Raw genomic sequence first — 19,788 nt, 5'->3', positions numbered from 1 at the left:
TCTTTAGCTCTTTATTGGAGTCCAGGATTTTGTTTTAGTGTTAAAAAAAACTCTTCAGTTCAAAACAAGAAAATGTACAAAATTACTGATCCTCTTTTCTATACTGCACTTTGTGAACCATGTTTTTTATGTTGCATAAAAGATTAATTTATTTTTATTATTGCTGCTACGTATTATATCGTGCTACGTATTACATAGTATCGTTTTGAATCAGTGCAATACAGCTTTAAAAGAAAAACATTTGACTTAATTTTATTTAGATATAAATAAATTGATATACATTGTATATGTAAATAATTGATATACATTAAAAATCTATATTCTTATCTGTCTTCATACTTTTGCATGGGAAGCATTTTTTAATACACATAATTGCAAACCAGCATATAGACAGTTTTTAGATTATGAAACTGTACATATTCTCTAAATATCAAGCTGTTTGCACATTTTGTAAGTAAGTGCATGACTAATGAAAACATAAAAAGTCGTTATAGTTTAGTGTCAAACTGTGTGCAGGTGGAAACACGGCTGGGGCTCAGAACTGTTCTGCCCAAAGCCATATATTTATTTTATTTATTTTTTTTGTTTTTCTGCTGGTGTTCTGGCAACTGCTGTGAAACAGACTGCTCGCACCCTTGTCTTCCTCTTAGACAACAGGAGGACAGGAGAGTTATATGTCAATAATAATATTAATAATAATAATAATAATAATAATAATAATAATAATAATGTCAGCACAGCTTCAATTTTATATACTGTGTGTGTGTGTGTGTGTGTGTGAGTGAGTGAAAGATATACAGTTAAAAATGATGAGTGATTTTGTGTCAAACAGAAGTGTAAATTATCAGAACACACACTTTTATCTGATTGATTTTATTTGAATGAGCTCCTGTAAAGCTGAATTAAGGCCTGTTTTGTCAAGACTCTGAAGTTTTTGACCTTCTTCACATCCTTCGTGCCTGTCTGTGTGCAGGATGCGGGCAGTCAGCAAATCGGGTTTCTCTTAGGCAGCTGTGGTGTGACTCTGGCTTTAACTACTGATGTGTGTCAGAAAGGCCTTCCTAAAGCTCACACTGGAGAAGTGGCCACATTTAAAGGTCAGTACACCACAAAAACAAATGATTTCATGTTTTCAGAAGCATTCATAATCATCATGAATCATATAGAATACATACATTGGATCATTCAGATTCGTCCAGAGTCATTTATAATCACACACTGAGTCGTTTATAATCACACTGAATCAAACAGATTCATTTTGAGTCATTCTGAAACATGCTGAGTCATTTATAATCACTCTGAGTCAAACAGATTCATCTTCAGTCATTTAGAAATATGCTGTCATTTATAATCACTCCGATTCAAACAGATTCATTTTGAATCATTCTGAAACATGCTGAGTCATTTTAATCACACTGAGTCAAACAGATTCATTTTGAGACATTCTGAAACATTCTGAGTCATTTATAATCACTCTGAGTCAAACCGATTCATTTTGAGTCATTCTGAAACATGCTGAGTCATTTATAATCACTCTGAGTCAAACCGATTCATTTTGAGTCATTCTGAAACATGCTGAGTCATTTATAATCACTCTGAGTCAAACCGATTCATTTTGAGTCATTCTGAAACATGCTGAGTCATTTATAATCACTCTGAGTCAAACCGATTCATTTTGAGTCATTCTGAAACATTCCGAGTCATTTATAATCAGTCTGAGTCAAACAGATTCATTTTGAGTCATTCTGAAACATGCTGAGTCATTTATAATCACTCTGAGTCAAACCGATTCATTTTGAGTCATTCTGAAACATTCTGAGTCATTTATAATCAGTCTGAGTCAAACAGATTCATTTTGAGTCATTCTGAAACATGCTGAGTCATTTATAATCACACTGAGTCACTGATTATCATCCTCAGTAATTCAGAATCATTCTTTACTGCAGCTGAATATTTTATTCATATAGTCAATTATTTAGTCATTCAGCAAAATTTAGAATAACCCTCTTCATCATTTTAACATCATTCTGAAATGCTCATATTTATTAGCACCGTGCTTTGAGTTCTGAATCTACAATGCATATGCATCTGGTTGCGCTGTATGACGAGATTTCTATTTGTCTTCCTGTTTGTTTCTGGGGTTCCTCTGGGTTCTCTAGTTTCCTCTGAACTTCCAAAAACATGACAGTAGATAAAAAGACTAATCCAAATGTTAATATTTGTTTTATTATTTTATGCTTTAATTATTTTTATCATTCAGACTATTAATATTGTGGTTTAATAGTTTCAAATATTTTTCTTAGTCATTTATAGTCTGTGTATAAACAATTGTGTGTGTGTGTGTCTGTGTGTGTCTGTGTGTGTGAGAATAGGTTGGCCTCGTTTGCTCTGGTTTGTTACCGATGGGAAACATGTTGTGAAACCCCCTAAAGACTGGAATCCTCCAATCAGAGACAGCAGCAATGAGACAGCCTACATTGAGGTGAGAGAGAGAGAGAGTGTGTGTGTGTGTGCATGTGTGTGAGTGACCATTATCTGTCTATATGTGTGTGTGTGTGTGTGTGTGTGTGTGTATGTTTGTGCATGTGTGTGAGCGACCATTATCTGTGTGTGTATGTGTGTGAGCGTGTGTGTGTATGTGTGTGCATGTGTGTGAGTGACCATTATCTGTATGTGTGTGTATGTGTTTAATAATTAAAAGCAGAAAAGGTGAAATAACTGCTCCAGGAATTATAATTTAATTATATTTATTATAACAGTAGAGTTAGGGGGCATGGTGGCTTAGTGGTTAGCACGTTCGCCTCACACCTCCAGGGTTGGAGGTTCGATTCCCGCCTCCACCGTGTGTGTGTGGAGTTTGCATGTTCTCCCCGTGCCTCAGGGGTTTCCTCCGGGTACTCCGGTTTCCTCCCCCGGTCCAAAGACATGCATGGTAGGTTGATTGGCATCTCTGGAAAATTGTCCCTAGTGTGTGATTGTGTGAGTGAATGAGAGTGTGTGTGTGTGCCCTGCGATGGGTTGGCACTCCGTCCAGGGTGTATCCTGCCTTGATGCCCGATGACGCCTGAGATAGGCACAGGCTCCCCGTGACCCGAGGTAGTTCGGATAAGCGGTAGAAGATGAATGAATGAATGAATGAATAACAGTAGAGTTTTTATTAATGTAGGTCAGTAATGAAGATACGAACATAAAACCCTACAAAAAAAACACAATTCACCACAATAGTGATATCATACTGTACCATTTGCACCTGAGTCATGAGCTCTAGAAAACAGTGTTTATTTTATGCAGATCAGGCCAGAGCAGAAATTTGCATGTCTTTTGTTTGCCACTATAAAGTTAATGATAGGACAACAGCACGGTGTATAAGCTACTTGCTTAAAGGATTTAGAGTGATAATAAGGTGGGCCATCATGATGGACCAGAACAGCTGCAGTGCTCCTTGGTATACATATTATCTGTCTCTGGAAATGACACTGTATGTGAAAGTGTGTTTATTGTGTCCGCAGTATAAGACAAGCAAGGAAGGCAGCACAATGGGCATCACTGTGTCCCACACTGCCATGTTGGCTCACTGCCATGCGCTGACGCTGGCCTGCGGGTACACAGAGGGTGAGTGTGTGTGTGTGTGTGTGTTTGTGTTTGTGTGTGTAACCAAATTTCTTCCCTTCATGTTTTTTCTCAGGCAAAATTCAACCATGGTCACATGATCAATCTCTGATTAGTCTGAGCATGTGATGCTGTGTGTAATGCTGGTAATATATTAGTGTTTTCTATTTTTTTGGAGGTAAAACAAGGGACATTAAGGAATAAGAAATGGCCTAGTAATGTGATTCTGTGTGTGGGGATAAGATGGACTCTTTGCGTGCATTTGTGGTTTCATTTTTTAAGTTGATATCAGTCTCTCTCTCTCTCTCTCTCTCTCTCTCTCTCGCTCTCTCTCACTCACACACAAACACACACACACACTGACACACACACAAATTGATGACAGCTCTAGTCAATTTAATCTTGTCACTGGGTCCCATAAATAACTGCTAATAGCTCAAAGACACTAGAACACCCCACCCTCCACCCCCCTCCACTCAGTCACCATCTACATGTCTTACTGTCTGTCTCACTCACTCTCCCTGTCTCTTTCTCTGTCTCACTCACTCTCCCTGTCTCTTTCTCTGTCTCACTCACTCTCCCTGTCTCTTTCTCTGTCTCACTCACTCTCCCTGTCTCTTTCTCTGTCTCACTCACTCTCCCTGTCTCTTTCTCTGTCTCACTCACTCTCCCTGTCTCTTTCTCTGTCTCACTCACTCTCCCTGTCTCTTTCTCTGTCTCACTCACTCTCCCTGTCTCTTTCTCTGTCTCACTCTTTTTTTTGAGATCAAACTGTGCTTCATTGGCATGACTGATTTAATAAGGTGACAAAAGCAAATGAATAAACAACCAATAGCAATAAATTAAGGAAAAAGATATAAATAAGGAATTATTTAATTAAAAATGATGCGTTAAATTATTAATAGGTTTCTCGCTCTCTCTTTTTCAGTTTTTCTTTCTCCCTTTCTCCCTCTCTTTCTCAGTTCGGTTCAGTTGTACTTTATTGACATGAATGTACAATCACACTGTTGCCAAGGCAAAGTTATATGAGTATTATACATATGTGCATATGTAATCATTGCAAACCTATTGAACCAACTTATATGCACTTTCTTTCTCTCTCTCTCTCTCTCTCTCTCTCTCTCTCTCTCTCTCTCTCTCTCTCTCTCTCTCTCTCTCTCTCTTGCTGTAGGTGAAACCATCACTAATGTTCTAGACTTTAAGCGTGACGCAGGTCTTTGGCATGGCGTTCTCACTGTGAGAGCACACCCCTGCACCTCCTACATTCTTATACACACACACACACACACACACACACACGCACACACACACCATAAACACAAAGATTAATATAATACAACAATTTAAGATTAATATTAGACTCATTTAAATGTGTTTGTATTTATCCCCAATGAGCAAGTCTGAGGTGACTCAGGCAGCAGTGGAAAGGGAAAAATTCCCATAGATGGTAAAGAAAGAAACCTTGAGAGGAACCAGACTCAAAGGGGAACCTGTTTCCTCATCTGGGTGACACTGGAGGGTGTGATTATAAAGATACAGTCTGACAATTGTGTATTGATGAGGAGGTTGTTGTCTTCAAATACCACATGGATTTGGCATCTCCTCTTAGTATCACAGAGTCTAACTGGAGCTGGTAGATCTCTAGATGCCTCAGGATGAGTTGGCCTCATCTAAGTGGAGGTCCAAAATCTTCATAGAACAAAAGACAATCAGAGCTGGTACAATTTCTGGATGCCTCGGGATGGGTAGAAAGAGAGAAGCAGTGGAGAAGGATTAGTGTAGCTGCTGTTAATAATATTTGCAAGTCTGATGTAATAGTGCACAATATTATGGGATGTATTATGTGTACGCCTGACTAAAGGGATGAGTTTTTAATCTACATTTAAACTGGTAACATGTGTCTGAGTCCCGAACACTGGGAGCTAAATACCAAAACGCTCTACCACCTTTAGTAGACTTTGATATTCTGGGAACTACCAGGAGTCCTGAGTTTTTTATCTCAGAGAGCGTGAAGGATTGTAACGTGTTAGAAGACTAGTTAGATACATTGGAGCTAAACCTTTAAGAGCCTTGTACGTACAGTAAGTAGCAGCAGTTTTTAATCAATTCTAAACTTAACAGGTAGCCAGTGTAGAGATGATAAAATTGGGGTTATATGGTCATACTTTCTTGTCCTGATGAGAACTCTGGCAGCTGCATTTTGGACTAACTGTAGCCTATTTATTAAAGATGCAGGACCACCACCTAGTAATGCATTACAATAGTCCAGGTTAGAGGTCATGAATGCATGAACTAGCTTCTCAGCATTAGTCACAGATAGAATGTTTCTCAGCCTGGCAATATTTCTAAGGTGGAGGAAGGCTGTTTTTGTGGTATGGGCGATATGATTTTCAAAAGACAAGTTGCTGTCTAATAAAACACCCAGGTCTTTCACTGTCGAGCTAGTAGTAACAGAACGTCCCTCTAAATGGAAGTTGAATTGTAAGAACTTCTGTGTACTGGCTTTTTGACCAATAAGTAGTATTTCTGTCTTATCAGAGTTATTACAGCTCATCCATCTTTTTTCTCTTTAATGCACTCAGTTATTTTAGACAATTTAGATATTTCATCTGGTTTTGATGAGATATATAACTTTGTATCGTCAGCATAACATAATCCCATTCCTACTAATGATGTTCCTTAACGGAAGCATGTATATCGAGAAAAGCAGAGGTCCTAGAACTGATCCTTGAGGGACCCCATAATTAACTGGCAATAAACTGGAGGATTCACCATTTAAATCTACAAAACGGTATCGATCAGACAGGTTAAACCAACTTAAAGCCTGTCCCTGAATACCTGTGTAATTTTGTAAGCGATCTAGAAGAATGTTGTGATCTATAGTGTTGAATGCAACACTAAGGTCAAGTAGAACTAATAGTGACATACAGTCTTGGTCCAGAGCTAAGAACAAGTCATTTGTAACTTTCACAAGTGCAGTTTCTGTGCTATGGTGGGGCCTGAAACCTGACTGAAACTCTTCAAATATATTGTTCTCCTGTAAGAAGGAGCTCAGTTGAACAGACACAACCTTTTGTAGTATTTTAGACATAAACAGAAGATGTGAAATAGGTCTGTAATTTGATAGTTCATTAGGATCTAAATTCTGTTTCTTAATGAGTGGCCAAATAACTGCAAACTTGAAGGATTTAGAGACGTGACCTAAAGATAGTGTGGAGTTAATAATATTAATAAGTGTCTCACCAGCTTTATGTAACACTTCTTTCAGTAATTTAGTTATAATGGGATCTAACACACAAGTTGTCGATGTAGCTGTAGTAATAGGTTTATCTAGCTCTTCCTGTCCTGTACTTGTAAAGCACTTTAGTTGTGAGTGTAGAGCTTTAGGTGAGACTGGGTCACAAGATGCTGTCAGGGGTTGAACATCAACTATTGTGTTCCTGATTTTTTACTTTTTTATCAGTGAAGAATCTCATAAAGTCCTCACTACTGAACTGTGATGGAATAGTGTGTTCAGATCTCTGGATTTTTGTTAATCTAGCCACTGTACTAAATAAAATCCTGGGAATGTTCTGGTTATTTTCTATGAGTTTGCTCAGGTGCTCAACCATAACAGCTTTTAGAGCCTGTCTATAGCTGGACATACTGTCCTTATACGCAATTATAAAAACATCTAATTTAGTTTTTCTCCACTTTCACTCAAGGTTACAGGTTTCTCTCTTGAGGGTGTGAATATGACTATTATACCACGGTGTGGGTGTTTTTGTCTCTAACCTTCTTCAATCGGATGGGGCAACAGTGTCTAATGTGCTAGTGAATATAGTGTCTATGCTGTTATTCATTACATCTAGATCGTTTGTGTTTAAGGGTACAGTAAGAATTCCAGACAGATCCGGCAGGTTATTTGTGAATCTGTCTTTAGAGGTCAGAATAATAGTTCTACTGAGTCGATAATGTGGTGAGACAGTTAGTCTGTTCTACAGGTAGTGTGTGCAGTATGAGGTAATGGTCTGTGATGTCATCACTTTGAGGTATGATATTTATATCAGTGACATTTACTTCATGTGATGATATTAAATCTAGTGTATGATTAAGACGATGTGTTGCTCTAGTGATGTTTTGTTTAAGCCCAAATGAGTTTAGTAAGTCCATAAATGTGAGTCCTAAAGTATCATTTGTATCGTCAATGTGAATGTTAAAATCTCCTACAATTAACGCTTTATCAACGTTAACTAATAGGTCTGAAAGAAAATCTGAAAATTCTCTAAGAAAATCAGTGTACAGCGGAGTACAGCTTAGTGTTCCTAGAGACACCAAAAAAAACCATTCACGGTGCGTCACTGGGCGTAACACACTCGGAGGAGAACGCTCTGTCCACATACATGAGTTTATAGATGATCAGGATTGTGTGTGATCTTTTAAGGCTTATATATACCGTTATATACTGTCATTAGGCATTTATACTGTTATTATATTTAATAGTATAAATATATACATACACATACATGCACATACACATACACAGCTACACACGTTTAGTTATATTACTTGTAAGTTCAAACATGACCATCTTATTAATACTTACGGTTTATTTGTATCCATGGCGATGGTAACCGTGGTGGTCTGTCGTAGAGTGTGATGAACCGGATGCACGTGATCAGCATCCCATATTCCCTGATGAAAGTCAACCCTTTGAGCTGGATCCAAAAAGTACACACCTACAAAGGTCAGGATCAATTAAACTAAGTTTGTTTGCATACATTCACACATTTGAGTGTGTATTATTGAGGGTTGTGTGTGTTATCATGTTGTGTAATGAGTGCATGTGACAGATATACTGTATTCTTTGTGTAACTTTATAGTGCTGACGTGTGTGTGTGTGTGTGTGTGTGTGTGTGTGTGTGTGTGTGTTTGTGTGTGTGGTGGTGGTGGTGGTGGTGTTGCTGGCCAGCGCGTGTTGCTGTGGTGAAGTCAAGGGACATGCACTGGTCACTGCTGTCTCAGAGAGATCAGAGAGATGTCAGTCTGAGCTCATTACGCATGCTGATTGTGGCAGATGGAGCCAATCCTTGTGAGTGTGCACACACACACACACACAACACACACACTCTCTCTATCTCACACACATACACCATATATATATATATATATATATATATATATATATATATACATATATATATATATATATATATATATGTATATATATATATATATATATATATATATACATACACAAACACATGTACAGAGTATATGCAGTATTAGACAAATAGTGTGTGTGTGTGCAGGGTCGATCTCCTCCTGCGATGCTTTCTTGAACGTGTTTCAGGCTCGAGGTTTAAGGCCTGAGGTGATATGTCCCTGTGCCAGCTCAGCCGAGGCTCTGACTGTCGCCATCCGCAGGTACTCACACACACATACACACACACACACACACACATCCTTATAAGGACCTTCCATTGACCTTGAATATAAATGTAGTAAATGAAGGCTATTCTACACCTAAATCTAAAATAGAAATCAGATGCTCCTGTCTTCATGGAGCCATTTGTTCATACACACACCAACGATAATTACTGTCTGTTTATTTTTATACTGTGTGTGTGTGTGTGTGTGTGTGTGTTATTTAATCTCAGGCCTCCAGAAATGGGAGTCCCTCCACCAGGTAAAGCGGTTCTCTCTATGAGCAGTCTGAGTCATGGCGTGATCCGAGTGGACACAGAGGAGAAACTGGCTGTACTCACACTGCAGGATGTAGGACAAGTGATGCCTGGAGGTGAGTCAGAGATGTTATTTATGTATATTTGTGTGTGTGTGTGTGTGTGTGTGTGTGTGTGTGTGCATGTGTGTGATTCAAATGGATCTTGTAAAAGGTCCAGCAGTTGAAACTCATAGTTCTAGGTTGAAACAGCTTTAGAGCAGTGTAACAGTGTATGTGTGTGTGTGTGTGTGTCAGCACTGGTATGTGTGGTGCGACCAGAAGGAACGCCGTACCTCTGCAGGACGGACGAGGTGGGAGAGATCTGTGTGAGCTCCTGCACTACGGGTGTGTCCTACTTCGGCCTGCCCGGCATCACCAAGAACGTGTTTGAGGTGAGGACACGCCTCTGACCTGCACCTTGGAGTTATTTCCTCTAAGCTCATCATGAATTACAGAGTGCTGAATATCACCACTCTACATTCTTCCAAGTTCAGATATTATCTCTATCAGAGCCTGTACACCTCACACCTCCAGTGTTGGGGGTTCGATTCTCGACTCCACTCTGTGTGTGTTACCTCCAGGGACTCTTGTTTCCTCCGCCAATCCAAACACATGCATTGTAGGATGATTGTGTGTATGTTTTTGTGTGCGTGTGCGTGTGCATGTGTGTGTGTGTGTGATTACCCCATCCAGAGTATCCCCTGCCTTGTACCCCGAGTCTCCTGTCATTGACTCCAAGAGTCCTTGTGACCCTGTGTATGAAATATGGTTCAGAATATTAGTAGTTAGTGTACTGTATATACTGTAGTGCATATGAATCTATATGTTTCAGCTTAATTGTGTTTAAATGAAGCTTGAATACGTTACATTTGGCAACCTTTCTTTTTTTGCCTCTAGACGATTCCAGTGACCGCATCTGGCTCTCCTGTTACTGATCGCCCGTTCACTCGCACCTCGCTGCTGGGCTTCATCGGACCGGTCAGTTTAAGTTAACAGTTTGTGTTAGCAGTATACGGTAACAGTGAACGGGTTCCCATTGCATTGCTGATGTCAGCTGATGTACATATAATGTACAAAATTAATATAATGTGTTTGTTCTGTAGATATTCAATTCTTTTTAATAAAAATTTAGCATTCTTGATCCAAGGTGTCTGCTGCCTTGTGCCCAAAGTCCAAAAATGCACTGTTTTTGTTTATGTGCTGTTGCCAGGACGACCTGCTGTTTGTTGTAGGGAAGATGGACGGGCTGATGGTCGTGAGTGGGCGGAGACATAACGCTGATGATGTAGTGGCGACTGCACTGGCGGTGGAGCCAATGAAATTTGTCTACAGAGGACGGTGAGCGTTTCAACTGTTTACCGTTTAACAGAAAATCACTGTATTTCTGCAACAATCTACTGAACTGTTTGTGTGTGTGTGTGTGTGTGTATGTGTGTGTCTAGGATTGCTGTGTTCTCTGTGTGTGTGCTCCATGATGAGAGAATCGTTGTGGTAGCAGAACAAAGACCAGATGCATCTGAGGAGGACAGCTTTCAGTGGATGAGCCGAGTGCTGCAGGTAACACACACAAAAACACACACACACACACACACACACACACACACATTCTCTGTTTTCCCGCACTGTGTGGTTGAGTGTATTTCCCTGAGCTGTGTTGTGTGTGTGTCAGGCGATAGACAGCATCCATCAGGTGGGTGTGTACTGCCTAGCGCTGGTTCCTGCTAACACACTCCCCAAAGCAGCACTAGGTGGGATTCATGTGTCTGAGACGAAGCAACGTTTCCTGGAAGGAGCTCTGCACCCCTGCACCGTGCTTATGAGCCCTCACACCTGCATCACCAACCTGCCCAAACCTCGCCAAAAACAACCAGGTACACCCCTGTGTGTGTGTGTGTCTGTGTGTGTTTCATCAAATTTCTGTAACTATACTTTGTACCTGATTCATACTTTAATGTATGTGTCTTTTCTCTCCTCATCTTGCCCTCCCCATGTCTTTTCTGTCACGTATGTACCCCACCCTTATTTGCCCCGCCCCCTGTTAGAGGTGGGTCCTGCCTCCATGATTGTGGGGAACCTGGTTGCTGGGAAGCGAATCGCTCAGGCTTGTGGAAGAGACGTGACTCAGTTAGAGGATCATGATCAGGCACGTAAGATACACACACACACACACACACACACACAGAGCTTCTTAAATGATAATATAACCTCCAACACCCTCTTCAAGGTCCTTTATATTTTTAGTTGCTTTCAATTCAGTAAGATTTAAATCCAGGGACTCAGACATGCTGTTCTATCTCAGGAACAGCAGCAATATATGAAAGAGACTATTTTTTTAAAAACCGAGAGCACGTTCAGAGTGAAAAGTGAAAGAAGTCACCTTAAGAAAGAAATGTTTTATTAATTTGTAGCTTTTGATAAATATTTCTGTTTTTACATATAGCCTACTAGGGGCAATATATTCATAGGAAATTTTAAAAACTTAAAAGAATTTCAGAAAAATGTTTCTAGCTTTAAAGTAAATGATGATATCAAACCCATTTCTGCTCTCTGAGACGTCCCAAGTGCTTGTTCATACTGTAAGCATCTAAAATTTGCAAGAGTTAGCTTTAACCAAAACCACACATTTTGATAAGTCCTGACTCATTATATCGGACTTGCGACTAGAAAAGTATTTATTTATAAGATAAATGGGGCAGTGGTGGCTCAACTGGTTAAGGCTCTGGGTTGTTGGTCGGAGGATTTGGGGTTCAAGGCCCGGCACAGCCAAGCTGCCACTGTTGGGCCCTTGAGCAAGGCCCTCAACCCTCCCTGCTCCAGGGGCGCTGTATCATAGCTGCACCCTGCACTCTGACCCCAACCTCCTCAGTTGGGGTATGTGAAGAAAAGAATTAATCTGTGCTGTAATGTATATGTGGCGATAATAAAGGCTTTTATGCCCATTCTATTCATTTGTTTATACTGAACATGTCTGATAAATCGGTTTCCATTCCCTTCAGTGTGCGGGAAAAAAGAATGAAATAACAGACATTTCCATTAAATGGTTTTAGAGCTTCATCACAAATATGCCACGATGTTACATTCTTAGTAATGCTAACACGCTAACCTGGTTGTGTGCACATACAGTTTCTGTACATTCAGGATGTTCTGCAGTGGAGAGCTCAGGCCACTCCCGATCACCCGTTGTTCCTGCTGCTCAACGCCAAGGTACATAAGCGCACACTTTTGTTGAATGCTGAGTGAACGTAGCACTGAGTGAACGCACCACTGACTGTGCTTGGGTAATGTGTGTGTTTAGGGTGCCGTGGCGAGCAATGCGTCCTGTTTGCAGCTCCATAAGCGTGCTGAACGTGTTGCTGTGGCTCTCGTGGAGCGTGGTAGACTGAACCCAGGCGATCACATCGCACTTGTTTACCCGCCCGGTAAGACACGGTTGAAAACATTGTGTGCTACGAGTGTGAAACTCTGGATGCCCATAACAGATGGATGTCCAGAAGCCTTCAGCTTTTTTTCTGCCTTTTTTTTTTTTTTTTTTTTTTTTTATAGATTATTAGTTACTCTTGATCATGAGATTGAATGTGATTCTGAACACAGGTTTATTCTGAACACAGACCCACCCCCTCTTATAAAAGGGTGTGAATACTTATGCAACCAGGTTATTGTATTATTTTCATTAAAAAAAAAAAAAATTACCTGACTATTATTCATATATTTTATACGTGTCAGGGATCAGCCCAGACTTTTGGCCATGTGCTACTGTTGTTGTTGTTGTTGTTGTTGTTGTCACGTGTCTGCCCCGCCTTCGTCTGCTCCTCCCTGTCTCCACACCTGATCCTAATTGTGTCTCATTGTCTTTCCTATAAAAGTGAGTCGCGTTGCCAAAGGCAGCGCGGATTCATTAGTTACGTTAGTCGTTGTTAAGTGTCGTCATTTGTATTGTCTTAGTTCTCGTCTTTTACAGTCTTTGTCTTTATCATTTATTAAACCACATTCCTTTGAAGTTATCCTGCTTACGGGTCCGTCTCCTTCCTTCCCTGGATGTGACAATACGTCATAATTATATTCATAGTAGATTTTAGTTTTTAACCCACAAAGTAAACTACACACCGTGGTATAAATAGATTTATTATACATGTAATAAAGACTAAAGCCCTTAGGGGTGTGTGTGTGTGTGTGTGTGTGTGTGTGTGTGTGTGTGTGTGTCCCATATTTAATCATGTACCATACTGTATTAAGGTAACATAATCTTGAGTAATAATATCATCTGAATGAAATGTCTCTGCTTTCACACAGGCATTGACCTGATTGCTACGTTTTACGGTTGTCTGTACGCCGGCTGTGTTCCTGTAACAGTCCGTCCCCCTCACCCACAGAACCTGGCTACGACGCTCCCCACCGTCAAGATGATCGTCGAGGTAAAATTCAGACCGTTCTGCATAACACGAGGATCTGATCGAGATAACTTTATGGATGAATTGTCTCACATCATTACAAATAAAACTCTTCTAACAATATTGTGAGGTCTATCTGAGCATTTACATCACATCCCCAGCTTGGTAAAAAAAAAGAACAATCTATTCACATAGTCTCAAAGCAGATTTACAGAAGTATTGAAACAGAATAAAAATTTTAAACTTTAAAGTTTAAAACTTTAAGTTAATATTTATCTCTAACATCTATCACTAATGAGAAAGCCAGAGGTGACAGTGGGGAGGAAAACCTCCCTGAGATGATGTGAGGAAGAAACCTTGAGAGGAACCAGACTCAGAGGTGAACCTCATCGTCATTGTGGTGACACTGGACAGGAAATAATGTCAGTGTAAATAATGTCATTTTTTATAACAGTTTGTAGTCCAGTGGAATTAAGCAACCAAGAGCTCCCGAGGAACTAATGGGTCAGAACAATTACAGAATTCACCACAGACCCGACACTAATTCCTTCCTGCCGGAGAATTCAAAAGTTCACACCTTACCATAAAGCTGACTGACGCAACAGTGGTTTAGAGAAGACATTCTATCTGAGAATCTCAGAAACTTTCTAACAATGTCACATCCATATCTAAGCAGTTGATTAATTATTAATCATTATTAATAATTATATTAGTAATAATAATTATTATTCATATTGTCATTATGAATAATAATTATATTAGTAATAATAATTATTATTCATATTGTTATTATGAATAATAATTATGTTAGTATTAATAATTATTATTCATATTGTTATTATGAATAATTATTATTCTTCATTATTATTTTTATTAATATATTATATAGTAGTTTTATTAATATATTATATATTATTATAATTATTATTAATCATTATTAATAATTAGTACAGTTTGACATGCAAATTGTGGCTTTATAATTTTCTTAGTTAGTGAGCCAGCTAACCAACATAAATCAAATTCAAATGTATTTGTATAGCACATTTAACAATTGATATTGTCTCAAAGCAGCTTTACAGAACATAAACATAAAGCAAAAGGTTAATATAAAGATGAATATAATACAAAAAAGATTAATATTAGATATATTTAAATGTGTTTGTATTTATCCCCATTGAACAAGTCTGAGGTGACTCAGGTGACTGTGGTGAGGAAAAACTTCCCTTGGATGGTAAAGGAAGAAACCTTGAGAGGAACCAGATACAAAAGGGAACCTCATCCTTATATGGGTGAAAACTGGAGGTGTGAAAATATACAGTGTGAAAGTCTGTCCTCAAAGACCACACAGTGACCATGAAGACCAGTGAGCGTTCCTAATACTAGTGCCACAGTACCAGTTTTTATCAGTAGGTGGCGTTTAAACAAGCAATTCAAATTATTCTTGCTGCTGAAATGAAATGTTCTGAAGGGAGATTTGGTGTTTGTGTATAAAATTCAGCAGTGTATATCTGCATCGTATCATACCTGATGAAGGAGAAGCAGTGTGTGTTTTCTGTCATGAATCTCATGCACTCTACTCCACTGTCTTCACACCCATTCATAGTCGCTGCTCCAAATCACTCCGTATTTAGATGAAGGTCAACTTTTTCGACTTTGTCATGTTGTATGTAGAACACAAACACATCTAGTCATCAATTCTCTCTTGTCAACAGCTCTCATTGAAACGATCTCCGGTCAGTTAGTTGCCATGAGTTGCTGTATGTGTGAACGTACTGTAGCATGACCTCTGTGTGTGTTTGTGTGTGTGTGTTTGCAGGTCAGTAAGTCAGTTTGCATTCTGACCACACAAGCAATAATGAAGCTCCTGAAATCTAAAGAAGCCTCAGCTGCCGTGGATGTAAAGACGTGGCCGATGGTACTAGACACAGGTACAGAGACCAGTGTTAAACCTCCGGAGAGAGATTCTGAGCCGTATTCAGAGTTTAGTAATATCAAAACACACTGACATTTATACCTCAGACATATCTACAGACTTTTGCACTGCATGGCTGTTTAGACGCAGAGCAGAATTTATTTATAACAGCGATGGTTCTTAGTTCTGCACTAATCTGACCATAAGCTTGAGAGAGGTCAATGCGTCAGACTAAAATGTGTGTTTGGAGCAATATAAATACATTCGATTCAATATGGACCACCATTTAAGAGCAGTTTTAAATATACGGTATACTTAAATATTATGAAATAAATATAAACATATGATTCATTCGAATGAGAGACATAAAAAAGACCCATATGTTGTCAGACCCATATGTAGCTTATTCAGAGATATTATTCAGTCCAGTCAAATTCAGTCCAATTTAGTTTTTAGATTCAGCTGTAAAAAAACATTTAACGATAACAGTCAGGAAATCTGGACATAGATATAGAGTACTACTGTACTCTACTGTACTTACTACTGTAAGCAAACCAAGGGTGACAATAGCAAAAAACTTTGAGAGGAACCAGGCTCTTCTTTCCCCAGGGTTTAAACTCCTGGAGAAGAAAAGCATATCAAGTCTATAAACAATAATCTATAATTAACTATAACTATAGCATACTTAACCTGAGCATGAGAAGAGTATCGTCATGACATCTGTACAGAGAAATATGGGAATCTCTGAAGTGTTTTTTTAAGATTATTTAAAAAAAATAAATAAATAAAATAAAAAATAAAAAAGACTGCACAAAAACTGTATTTATTAATTAATAAACTGTAATAAGTAATCAAGCTGATTAATGAAATTCTGAATACTGAGGATTTTACTCATGTAACCTTAGAACCCGAAACTTTTCTGGGCTCCACACACACACACACACACACACACACACACACACACACACACACACACATACACACACATACACACACACAACCATGTACTGGGATTTTGCATAACATACAGTTGAGGTCATAAGTTTCTCAGGACAAACAAGGAGCTTATAAAGAACTTTGCCAAAACATAGAAACAGATGTTGATCATCCAGGAAACACAGTATTACGAATCGGGGGGATGTAAACTTCTGAACTGGTTCATTTGTGTAATATTATGAACTGTATATTGCACTGCAGCTGTACACATCTGCACTCCATGATTCATAATAGTCTGACAGTTTGAACACTGATCTGATGTGTGTAGTTAATTATACAGTATCTTTGTAATTTAATCGCAATTCTAAGTGCTATGGCATTCTGTTTGTTTACATAGGCATAGTTTTTTGTTCTGATTCATATCTTGTCTCTGCCCCGTCTTGTCATTGTCTGTTTCTCTCCTGTATCATGATTAAACTCACTTGATTTCAGTTTCTTTCCTGATTTTTGGATTTATTTAAACCCTCCTGTCTGTCATCTTCCTCGTGAAGTCTAAGCTCGATGGGATTTAGTGTGTGGCTTTACAAGCCCTTGATATTTGTTATTTATATGTTTATATAATATAATATATAATATATATGTTTGCTAACTCAGACTTTTAGACTCTTTTTTAATAGATCTTTGACTCTGTCTTGCTTTGATACTCTGTTTTTGCCACAATTTGGACATCAGCACAGTTTGTGCACCTGTTTTTGCCTATTTCTATTGACTGTTCTCCTGCACACTCTGTTCAGGTGACATATATATTCATTTTTTATTTTATTGATTGTATTTTTATGACCAGTTTCGTCGAAAAAGTGTTTCACTGCGTCATACTGTGCCTGGTTGTGCGTGACAATTAAAATTGCAGGTGTTGACACTTTACAAAGTCGAAGGCGATTGATTCGTTTACAGCGTAAAAAGGACAAATTTTACTTGCTAAACTTAAACACAGTTAACACTTAAAAATGTAATTAATCAGCAAACACAAAACAGGTGAGCATGAGCATGATTTTGGATGGAATCCTGTCTGTATAGTCTTTTGAAAACTGGAATATATGAAATACTCTCGGTCAAGTTTAATTGATGTTCAGAAAAGTGTACACGCCTTCCCTCGGGTGGTCTGACAGGAAGCCATGACCAAGCTAACTACAAACCTAGAGTCCCATCCAAAACAAGTGACAAACAAAGTGAAGCGTTTTTAAATGCTAAAATAAATGTGTGACAAAACCCCCCCACAAATACAGACTTATTCCATATGCATTGTTTTTAAGGATAGATCTGATTTCAGTCATGTATAAACGTGATAATTGTTATGTACTAATAAAGATTTTTTTTTTTTTCTCCAGATGATCTGCCCAGGAAGAAACTCGCACAGATCTACAAGCCGCCGACTCCAGAGATGCTCGCGTACCTGGACTTCAGTGTGTCCACTACAGGAATACTCGCTGGAGTGAAGGTATCAGAACAGAGATACATTTGTCCCGAAACCAAACAACTCTTCTTTGTAAATGAAAACTTGATTGCTGAACAAACAGAAGGAGATTTGCAAATACAAAGAGCAATTTGAGAGAAAACGGAGGGGTGAGACAAATATGTTTCACCAATATAAAAAAATAATGATCAGAAACATATTTGTCTCACCCCTCCGTTTTCTCTCAAAAAACGGAGGGGTGAGACAAATATGTTTCACCAATATAAAAAAAAATGAGATAATATTTCATAAATAAATTCATTCTAGTCATAGTTGAAGCCTACCACCTGCCCCCTAGATGCTGTTCCTGCCAGGATTTTGAAGGAGGCTATTGACATCATAGGACCCATCCTTGTCCAATTCATAAACAGCTGTTTTAGGGTGGGTGCTGTTCCCGCTGCTCTGAAACACGCTATTGTTAGACCGCTGCTCAAGAAACCCAACTTTGATCCCTCCATACTCTCCAACTTCTGTCCTATATCTAACCTGTCATTTCTGTCTAAGTTGATGGAGAAGCTTGTTTTCGCGCAGCTTCAGTCTCACCTTCAACTGCACGGCATTGGTGATACATTTCAGTCCGGTTTCGGGTCAAGACATAGCACTGAATCAGCGCTATTGAGGGTCCATAATGACATTCTTGGAGCCCTGGATGGTAAAAGCTCTGTGGTTTTGGTGTTACTGGACCTAACCGCTGCATTTGACACTGTGGAAGAGCTCCCGAGGAACTAATGGGTCAGAACAATTACAGATTTCACCACAGACCCGACACTAATTCCTTCCTGCCGGAGAATTCAAAAGTTCACACCTTACCATAAAGCTGACTGACGCAACAGTGGTTTAGAGAAGACATTCTATCTGAGAATCTCAGAAACTTTCTAACAATGTCACATCCATATCTAAGCAGTTGATTAATTATTAATCATTATTAATAATTATATTAGTAATAATAATTATTATTCATATTGTCATTATGAATAATTATTATTCTTCATTATTATTTTTATTAATATATTATATAGTAGTTTTATTAATATATTATATATTATTATAATTATTATTAATCATTATTAATAATTAGTACAGTTTGACATGCAAATTGTGGCTTTATAATTTTCTTAGTTAGTGAGCCAGCTAACCAACATAAATCAAATTCAAATGTATTTGTATAGCACATTTAACAATTGATATTGTCTCAAAGCAGCTTTACAGAACATAAACATAAAGCAAAAGGTTAATATAAAGATGAATATAATACAAAAAAGATTAATATTAGATATATTTAAATGTGTTTGTATTTATCCCCATTGAACAAGTCTGAGGTGACTCAGGTGACTGTGGTGAGGAAAAACTTCCCTTGGATGGTAAAGGAAGAAACCTTGAGAGGAACCAGATACAAAAGGGAACCTCATCCTTATATGGGTGAAAACTGGAGGTGTGAAAATATACAGTGTGAAAGTCTGTCCTCAAAGACCACACAGTGACCATGAAGTCTCCAGTGAGCGTTCCTAATACTAGTGCCACAGTACCAGTTTTTATCAGTAGGTGGCGTTTAAACAAGCAATTCAAATTATTCTTGCTGCTGAAATGAAATGTTCTGAAGGGAGATTTGGTGTTTGTGTATAAAATTCAGCAGTGTATATCTGCATCGTATCATACCGGATGAAGGAGAAGCAGTGTGTGTTTTCTGTCATGAATCACATGCACTCTACTCCACTGTCTTCACACC

General features: G+C 38.6%; 1 protein-coding gene across 4 annotated transcripts in view; it reads left to right on the top strand.

Annotated features, from left to right (window-relative positions):
* The window catches only part of dip2a (disco-interacting protein 2 homolog A), a 131,678-nt gene that overhangs the window by 90,789 nt on the left and 21,101 nt on the right, over positions 1–19,788 (top strand). For all 4 annotated transcript variants that reach the window (XR_009648981.1, XM_060876995.1, XM_060876994.1 and 1 more), the window contains exons 11-29: positions 974–1,097; positions 2,373–2,482; positions 3,510–3,612; positions 4,781–4,845; positions 8,242–8,335; positions 8,561–8,680; positions 8,901–9,015; positions 9,249–9,388; positions 9,569–9,705; positions 10,211–10,291; positions 10,524–10,651; positions 10,756–10,870; positions 10,983–11,184; positions 11,356–11,456; positions 12,437–12,517; positions 12,609–12,732; positions 13,604–13,725; positions 15,518–15,629; positions 17,938–18,047. Coding sequence is in view for 3 of the 4 variants with exons in the window: in XM_060876995.1 (XP_060732978.1) it covers positions 974–1,097; positions 2,373–2,482; positions 3,510–3,612; positions 4,781–4,845; positions 8,242–8,335; positions 8,561–8,680; positions 8,901–9,015; positions 9,249–9,388; positions 9,569–9,705; positions 10,211–10,291; positions 10,524–10,651; positions 10,756–10,870; positions 10,983–11,184; positions 11,356–11,456; positions 12,437–12,517; positions 12,609–12,732; positions 13,604–13,725; positions 15,518–15,629; positions 17,938–18,047 (2,184 nt within the window). In the remaining variant the exon portion in view is untranslated. The remainder of the gene's footprint in view (positions 1–973; positions 1,098–2,372; positions 2,483–3,509; positions 3,613–4,780; positions 4,846–8,241; positions 8,336–8,560; positions 8,681–8,900; positions 9,016–9,248; positions 9,389–9,568; positions 9,706–10,210; positions 10,292–10,523; positions 10,652–10,755; positions 10,871–10,982; positions 11,185–11,355; positions 11,457–12,436; positions 12,518–12,608; positions 12,733–13,603; positions 13,726–15,517; positions 15,630–17,937; positions 18,048–19,788) is intronic.

Source organism: Tachysurus vachellii, chromosome 8 (assembly GCF_030014155.1).
Source record: "Tachysurus vachellii isolate PV-2020 chromosome 8, HZAU_Pvac_v1, whole genome shotgun sequence".
NCBI lineage: Eukaryota > Metazoa > Chordata > Actinopteri > Siluriformes > Bagridae > Tachysurus > Tachysurus vachellii.
This window is presented reverse-complemented; position numbering and strand designations above follow the sequence as displayed.